The sequence below is a fragment of the Myotis brandtii genome, unplaced genomic scaffold (genome assembly GCF_000412655.1).
Source record: "Myotis brandtii unplaced genomic scaffold, ASM41265v1 scaffold524, whole genome shotgun sequence".
NCBI lineage: Eukaryota > Metazoa > Chordata > Mammalia > Chiroptera > Vespertilionidae > Myotis > Myotis brandtii.
The window spans coordinates 378,637-387,660 of NW_005369911.1; the positions used below are offsets into that span (position 1 = coordinate 378,637).

The 9,024-nt window shown below is 39.1% G+C and overlaps 1 protein-coding gene across 1 annotated transcript in view; it reads left to right on the plus strand.

Moving 5' to 3' along the window:
* The first annotated feature begins 6,423 nt into the window (after nucleotides 1-6,423).
* Nucleotides 6,424-9,024, plus strand: part of SPINK1 (serine peptidase inhibitor, Kazal type 1) — a 6,677-nt gene continuing 4,076 nt past the window's right edge. Inside the window, exons 1-3 of the mRNA XM_005877646.2 lie at nucleotides 6,424-6,524; nucleotides 7,254-7,285; nucleotides 8,719-8,825. Coding sequence (XP_005877708.1) covers nucleotides 6,470-6,524; nucleotides 7,254-7,285; nucleotides 8,719-8,825 — 194 coding nt within the window. The 5' untranslated portion in view covers nucleotides 6,424-6,469. The remainder of the gene's footprint in view (nucleotides 6,525-7,253; nucleotides 7,286-8,718; nucleotides 8,826-9,024) is intronic.

Below are 9,024 nucleotides of genomic sequence, written 5' to 3' on the forward strand. Positions count from 1 at the left end.
TAAAATAGTATTTAAGGCAAAACTGTATCTGCATTCCCTAAGGTTAACTATGAGACTTCTGTAATGATGATGATGTTAAAACAACCAGTTGACTGGAATACTGAGGAGCACTTAAGCTCAGTCCCCCACTGACAACACACAGCAAGTGCTCACCTCCACTCTCCCCAACATTCCTTGACTATAAAAAAGCAAGTCCAAGAAAGAGAGGACTATTTCAACTCCAGGTAGATTTTTAGTGATATCAGTTAAATACCTATTTCAATGAGACGAAGGTGGACTGAGATAGGTCAGGGTGAATTTTTCATAGCCATGGGATGGGCCTCTACCAAGTCAAGAAACTTTAGCCAATAGCAAAGACAGACATCAAAGAGGGGAAAGACTGCCACCTACTGTGCATAACAGTAAACAAAAGTGTGAGAGGCAAGTAGGTGTTACAGAGAAAAACACATTAGATAAAAAGTCCAGTAGAGTATCTGAGCAAAGATAGACAAAAGGAAACAGGCTGCAGGAACGCACCCACAATTAAATAGTCCATTGGTTTCAAGAGTGACATTGCACTGTGATAGGGGGAAATGGTAATTTCAATAACTGAAAATGGGTTGGCTATCCACAAATCAATGTTGAAAAGACTGAATCTTGATACCTATTTATATAATTTATAAAAATTAATTACAAGGGATTGTACAGTTTCTAAGTAGAATATCTTCATAATCTTGAGGCAGGCAATATTTTCTTAAATAGGTTACAAGTCTACCCTAAAACATTAACAATAAAGAAAAAGACTGCTAAATTGGACTCAATTAAAAGTAAGTATCTTTGTTCATTAAAAGATACCATTAAGAGGGTGAAAATGTAAGCCACTCAGAAGATACTTGTAATACATAAAGGGAAGGAAACTGAAGCTGGCAAAGTAAAGAGACCTTGCAAAACATCAGACGGTTGCCAGTGGCAATATTAAATTAGGAACCAAGGCCTCCTGAAGCTTAAGTCAGTGCTCTAACCATGTCATTATGCTTCAATAACTGTTTCCAAGTGAAAAGTGCTGGAACATAATGAAGTACATTAGGAAGAATGAACAAGAGATATGAAGTTAAGGATATATTATATACACACATATGTGTGTGTGTATCTATACTAATAAAAGGGTAATATGCAAATTCATCACAACACCCTAACAGTCACGACCAGGTATGCTAATTAGTCACGACCAAATATGCTAATTAGTCATGACCAGTATGCAAATTGACCATCACTCCAACACACAAGATGGCCTCCCTCATGTGGTCAAAGATGGCCGCCCCATGTGGACACAAAATGGCCAGCAGGGGAGGGCAGTTGGGGGTGACTGGGCTGGCAGGGGAGGGCAGTTCGGGGCGACCGGGCCAGCAGGGGAGGGCAGTTGGGGGCAACCGGGCCTGCAGGGGAACAGGTGTCGATCAGGCTGGCAGGGGAGTGGTTAAGGGGTGATCAGTCTGGCAGGCAGAAGCGGTTAGGGGCAATCAGGCAGGCAGGCAGGCGAGCGGTTGGGAGCCAGCACTTCTGGATTGTGAGAGGGATGTCTGACTGACTGCTTAGGCCAACAATCTATTTGATTATATATAATACATATATATACACACACACACACACAAAGAATGTATACTAGTGCATATATATATACATGTATATATAATGTCTACACATGTATATATACATTTATATATGTATATAGGTATATTTGTGTGTATATCTTTATATATGTGTATGTATCATAAATATATATGCCAGTATTTCATCTCTGTGGCCAGAAATATAACTGAAATATCTGTGTTTCAGTTTCCTTATTTGTAAAATGGGAATAATAATGCAATAATAATAATAATGCATTGGGGATTAAAAATAATGAAAATAAAGTACCACAGTGCCTGGCATAGAAACTTTTGACAGTTTTTAGCAGTAGTGGTTATAATTATAGTTATATGATTATGTAATTAATATAATTATTTAATGATAGCTTTATGAACTAGAATGAGAGATAAAAATTTTACAGATTTAAGCACCAGATATTTTAGCCAGGCTATAAAGGATGGGTACAAGCAAAACCACTGGAACCTGTTTGGAGAGTAAGCAGAAGAAAAGGGTTATTAAGAAATGTCATAAAATTCTATAAATAATAAAAAAATAAGATTGAAGAGCTAAGTCAAAGAGATATTAAAATGTTAGGCTAGATACATTAGACTCCGTATCTCTAGTTTCTGTAATTTTTCTTACTAGTCAAAACTTGGGAATGTCCCTGAAAATGGTAAAGGGGAATAAAAGGTACAAACTTCCAGTTATAAAAATAGTAAGTCACAGGGATATAACATACAGACAGAGAATACAGTCAATATCGTAATAAGTGTATGGAGAAAGATGGTAGCTAGATTTATCATGATGATCACATCTAAGGTATATGAATGTTGAATCAATGTTGTACATCTGAAATGAATATAATACTGCATATCAATTACACTTTAATAAAAATACAAGTTGGGCACAGGATGTGAAAATCAACAGGTGCCCAACAAACATCCCCATTCCAGCAAGTTTTATCAGCATCCATTAGAACAGTTCTCTTAAGTTTTGTCATCATTCTTTATTCAGGTGAATAATTTGTCCTTGAAACAGAGAGCAGTGGGTCATAATATGTTTGCCTGAGCTCCTGATGATATGCACAAATAGATATGTACACAGAGAAGTGAAGAAAGAGGGAGGATTTATGAAAAGCTAGGTCATGTAAACACATTAAATGTGACTAAGAGTCTAGCACATGAGCAGAGTTGTTTCAACCAATACCCATTCCATCTCATAAGGCAGACAGTAATTATTCTGTCAAGACATTGAACTTATGAAGCCTAAATGGATTGCCCATTATACCAACCCATGGAAGGAAGAAGATTGTTACAGCTAGCAATTATTCTTCCGGGTGAAATGGAGGATAATATTTTGGCACAATATGTATTTACTTTTCTAAGTTTATTCTCACACCAAGTGAATATATTATGACGTGCATTTTTGTAGATATGACAGTGTAACATGATGATAAGTGTACAGAATTGAGGTTATATAGGACACAGATTCAAGAATAGAACTTGGTAATAAATTAAGTGTGGAAGATGGTGCATGGTAAGGCCAAGGGAAGCATCAAGGAGAACACTTGGGTTTTGGCTTGACAACCAGTTGGAAGGAAGAGAAGCAATGGGGCAACTAAAAATAATTTTTTGTTGTGGACGTTCAAAATAGCAGTATAGGAAATATTAATTTTTAAGTGACTATAGGATGTCTATATTGTTAAGAAGGCACTTAATATCTAGTCTGAAAATCAGAGGAGATGTAGGAAAAAGATACATATTTTGGAGATATATATATATAACTTATGATGTGAATGAATGAGTTCACCTAAGGAAAATGAAAAGTGAGGCATAAATAGGGCCTAGGGCAGCCGTGGGCAAACTACGGCCCACGGGCCGGATCCGCCCGTTTGAAATGAATAAAACTAAAAAAAAAAAAGACAGTACCCTTTTATGTAATGATGTTTACTTTGAATTTATATTAGTTCACACAAACTCTCCATCCATGCTTTTGTTCCGGCCCTCCGGTCCAGTTTAAGAACCCATTGTGGCCCTCGAGTCAAAAAGTTTGCCCACCCCTGGTCTAGGGCCAATATTTGAGAAACTCCAAGTCTTTACACGTTAGAGCGAGAAGACTGGATAAAGTGGATGGAGAGGAAACCAGGATGGAGAAGATATGAGGAGATGTAGGGGACTGTGCAGTCATGAAACCCAAGGAAAAAGATGATATCGAGTGTGATCAAGTGTGAATAGTTAGAGGCCACATGCTCTAAAGCATCTGCAAGGAATGAATCAACCTGGTCACTAGCAGAAGTAAAGGAGGAAGCTAGAATGTGAAGATTGAAGCATAAATGGAAGATGGGGGAACTAGTCATATGCACAAAGAGTTTCAACAGTATGTCATCCTATATAATAAAGAGGTAATATGCAAACTGACCCTCACACCCTCGTGTCACAAGATGGCCGCCCCCATGTCATTACAAGATGGCCATCAGGGGAGGGCTGTTGGGGGGGACCAGGCCTGCAGGGGAGGGAAGTTGGAGGCAATCGGGCCAGCAGGGAGCAGTTAGGGGGTGATCAGGCTGGCAGGCAGAAGCGGTTAGAGGCAATCAGGCAGGCAGGCAAGTGATTAGGAGCCAGCAGTCCCGGATTGTGAGAGGAATGTCTGACTGCTGGTTTAGGCCTGATCCTGCAGGAATCGGGTTTAAACCAGCAGTCAGACATCCCCCAAGGGGTCCCAGGTTGGAGAGGGTGCAGGCTGGGCTGAAGGACACTGCCCCGCCCAGTGCACGAATTTCGTGCACCGGGCCTCTAGTATGTTATATCCAAGCATGCTCAAAATGCCACGGAAGCCCAGAATGACCTAAGGAAGATTTCCAGTAAGAAACAACATTCAAACTGAGTCCTAAAGACTTAGGAAGGATTTATTCAGTATAAGTGTAAAGAAGAGAATTCTGGTTAGACGAAACAGCATTATAAATACTGAAAAGGTAACAATAAAAATAATATTTCCAAGTGTTTACCATGTGATAGAAACTGTTATAAAAACTTCACAGGTATTAATTCACCTAAGTGCAACATCAACCTCTTCCTTCTACTTTCACCTTCATCTCTTGGTTGGACTATTACAATAGTTTCTCTTGCCTCCTGGTCTATTTTCATAGAACAGATAAAGTGACGGTTTAGAACAAGCGTCATACGTCATTCCTCTGCCATAACTCTCTAACGGTTTTCTCTTTGGTCAGAAAACAAAGGCCCTTTATTATTTAGGCCCCCACTGCTTCCTTTATCTTACCATCTGTTTCTCTCTATCACATTGCTCCAGACAATTATGCTGAATATTTCTCCATCTCAAGCAAGTTTCTGTCTCTGGGCCTTGGCACTTGCTATGATTTCTGTTTGGAGTGCTTGTTCTTGGATATTCATATGATTCAAATGTCTCACTTCTTTCATGTCTCTGTTCAAATGTCACCTAATCAGCCCAGCCAGTGTGGCTCAGTGGTTGAACGTCGCCCCAAGAACCAAGAGATCATGGTTTGATTCCCAGTCAAGGCACATGCCTGGATTGCGGGCTCCATCCCTAAGAGGAACATGCAAGAGGCAGTTGATCGATGATTCTCTCTCATTATTGATGTTTCTCTCTCTCTCTCTCCCTTCCTCCCTGTGAAATCAATAAAAACATTTTTTTTAAATGTCACTTGATCAGCAAGGCTTTCTCTGACCAATCTATATAACAACTGTCTCCCAAATCCTCTAGCATGTCTACCTTCTTGGGTCAGTGACAAGGGACTTAATTATTCAATAGCAACAGTCAGAGTGTCAGCATTTGATCTAGTTTCTCAAGCCCCCACTTCCACAGTGTGATGTGAAGAGGGCCCAGTGGTACCTGAACAGAAAGTGCAGTGTGTGACAAGAGTAGGATGCCAAGGTTTTTAAAAATCCCTAATCTTTTTAAAAGTGCACTATTGCCTACCTAAGCTTTGCCATGGAAGGAAAGGGCATCTTTATTACACTAAACATAAACAAACCTCCTCTTTATTACAGAGGGGACACTATTACACTCTCCAAGGCCATTTGTTATACAAACACTCTTGAGAAGGTGGGCTGAAGCACAGGCAGCCGGCCAGTGCCTCTGTTCACAAGACACGCGAAACATGAGTGAGAGTAGAGAATTGCTTCTCAATGACACATGGTAGACACAATACATATTTTTAAACGAAAGGTCAACACTTTGAGTTAGGTGCTATTATTATTTCAATTCTCAGATGAATAAATTGAGACACAGCAAAAGTGCACTACATCTCCAATGTCATAGAGCTAGTACGTGTCTCTGGCAAGCATGTGCGCGCACACCTCTCAAGAAACTGAGTCCTGTCTCTAATAACCTGTCCCCCTGTCATCTACTTTAGGCTTTGTGAATGGGTGACAGAAAAAGAGAGAAAGAATAAAAAAGAGAAAAGCAAAAAAGAATGGAGAGGGTTTTTAACATATCCACAGCTGTTCAGATATCCAGAACTACCGAGTACAAGGGACCTTTGAGTTCACCTAACAGAAGAAAAAACGGGGGCTGAGGAAAGGAAATGCCTTCCCAAATCCCAGAGGAGGCGAGGGAGAGAGGCAACTACTGAATCTTGGCCTTGCACATTTCAGGCCCATGGCATTCCTTTCAGCTTTCATACACAGGTGACATTACCCCAACCTGGGGGCCAGTCTACACTGTGAAGTCAATCAATAACCAAAGAGACCCGTGACACAGGACAGCAGGTGGAGCCCGAGTTGCCACTGCCTATATAACCCTTCCAGTCAACCCTTCCAGTTCTGAAGAGAAGCGGTAAGTTCATTGCAGTTTTCAGCTGAGCTCTGGACACAAAACTTCAGCCATGAAGGTGACAGCCATTTTTCTTCTCAGTGCCTTGGCCCTGTTGAGTTTGTCTGGTAGGTGTCTTTGCATATTTTTTCTGACTTGAATAAAAGCTTTTGACCTGTTGCTTTACTGGGCACATTACCTTCTGGACTTAAACAGAGTCTAGGCTTGAACAGAGCTTTCGGTACCAAAGAGATGAAATAAGTTCACTGGATGAGAATTATAGAAAGAGGAATTTTAATATAAAATAAGGACAACATTTCTTAAACATTGCTTTAAAAAGGAGACTTAAATGGAATTGCAAAGGTTAGTTTTGCATCAGACAACCTGGTTACTGCTAGTTGTAGCTGTTTCACAGTTAGCTATATGAACTTCACCAATAAACTGAGATAAAGATACTTATACTTCCTATATCACTAATAGTGAGACCAAAGTCTAAATAACTGGTTGTGGGAATGTCAGTGAGCATTCAGAAGATATTTGCTCAATGCCTGATACATTTCAAGCAGTAAACACATCATTTCTATTTTCAAGGAAATGGGCCAACTTTTCTGAAATACCAAATTAAGATACTTTGGTCATAATCAAATTTTTGCTTAATTTTTCGAGTTTTCAGCAAGCAGGCAGTGAGTGGACACCAATGAGATGTCCTTGAGAGAAAATAGAAATAAGAAGGAGTGGGGAGTGAAAGAGGCCAGCAGAGAAGTCACTGTTTTCAAAGGAAGCAGAGAATTTTGAATAAAATAGATCTAGCTTCTCCGATTCAGGACCCAATTTCCCATGTCTGACTTGTTTTCTAGGTAACGCTAAAGCTGATGTCCCAGGAACAAAGGTAAAGACCATTTATAATCTCTTATTTCTCAGGTTAGAACTGTTTGTTCCAATCAAATAACGCTCTAGTGGTCACCTTACAGTTTAGCCTGAAGTCAAGATGAGAAGTATGAATGCTAGCAAGGCTTAACCTACTACATGCAGATGCCAACATTAGTTCCCCCATAGGGGCTCATGTTAAAGGACAAATACACTGATATACAAACAGTTTCTATGTAGTTACCTAGTGCTTGCTGTGAAGGGGTTTTTATATATACAGGGGCTATCTGGTAGGACAACGTTTTGGAGTGGAAGGCTTATTAACTTCACTCCAAAAGCACCAGATCTCCAAGGTGGAGCTCTAATTAATAATGAACAGAGGAATATAATAAACTAGGTTCTTCCTCTAGAAAAGGTATTCTATATCCAAACATCTAAAAATATTCTGTCTCTATATTTAAAGGAAGAAGTATCCCTCTTCTCATTATATTTATATCTAATAGGGAGACAGATGACAAACCAAAAGTACATAGCAAATAAATTATTACATTTTTGATGAGTGTTCTAAAGAAGTTCTGGTACCATTAGGAACCTAGCCTAGTTAGAGTGATCAGGGAAAGTGCCCCTAAGTAAGAGAGATTTATTTTGAGCTATGAAGGATAAATGAGTGTTAGCAAAGTGTAACTGGTGAGAAGTGGTATAGCAAGCATGTCAAACTCTCGTTTGACATGCTTGTGGTAGAGTGAAGTGGCTAAAAGCTAAAGCTCAGGACCTACATTTACTGGATTTGAATCCTGGATCCAGGAATTAATACCTATGTGGCCATGGGTGGTTTATCTTTGTGCCTCATTGTCTTCACCAGAAGAAGAGTATAATAAAAAGTTCATAGAATAGATGTGGGTTTTTAAATAGAATAACAAATAAAAAGCACTTCAGACAGTCTCTGGCCTATAGTAGTCATTCAATAATTACTAGTTCTTATTGACATAGAGGAAATAGGCTGTGCAAAGACTCCAAGGGGGGAAGACACCTAGTGCCTTCAAGTGACTAAGAGAATGGACTACAGTGTGCAAGGAAGAACATGCCCAAGGTGTGGCTGACCTGAGAAGAGCTAGCAGCTGCAGTAATTATAAACGTGAACATTATCTCACTCACATGATTAAAATGTCATAAAACCATTATGAGATAATTTCATTCCCATTTTGCAGATAAAGTGACTGAGGTTCAGAGACACCAAGAAATTTACCAATGTCAGACAATTTGTAAATAGCATAGGCATTACTTAAAACCAGGCTTTCTGACTCAAAATCTTTAATTCTTTCTCTTAGTATCACTCTCCCTATACAATCATGCTTCCATCTTTAAGCTAAGCAACTCCAGGGAGGTAAAAAGCACTTTGGAGATTTTGCTATAAACTCAAAGAACGGAAAATGATTCTGCTTAATTCCATTTTAGGCTGTATGTAACAGTAATGTGAATGGATGCCCCAGGATCTATGACCCCATCTGTGGGACTGATGGGCATACTTATCCTAATGAATGCATGTTATGTATGGAAAATAAGTGAGTACAAACTTAAATTTCTTTTAAAATCTATTTTAAGCTGGTTATCTTCAAATTTCATATATCTTATCCTTTGAAGCCCCAATCAATATCATCCACCTTACCATGAGAGAAACAAAACATCTAGTTTTCCAAACATAATTTTCAATCTTTTTTTTCTTATTATTATTATATATCTGGTATGATTTTATATATATAC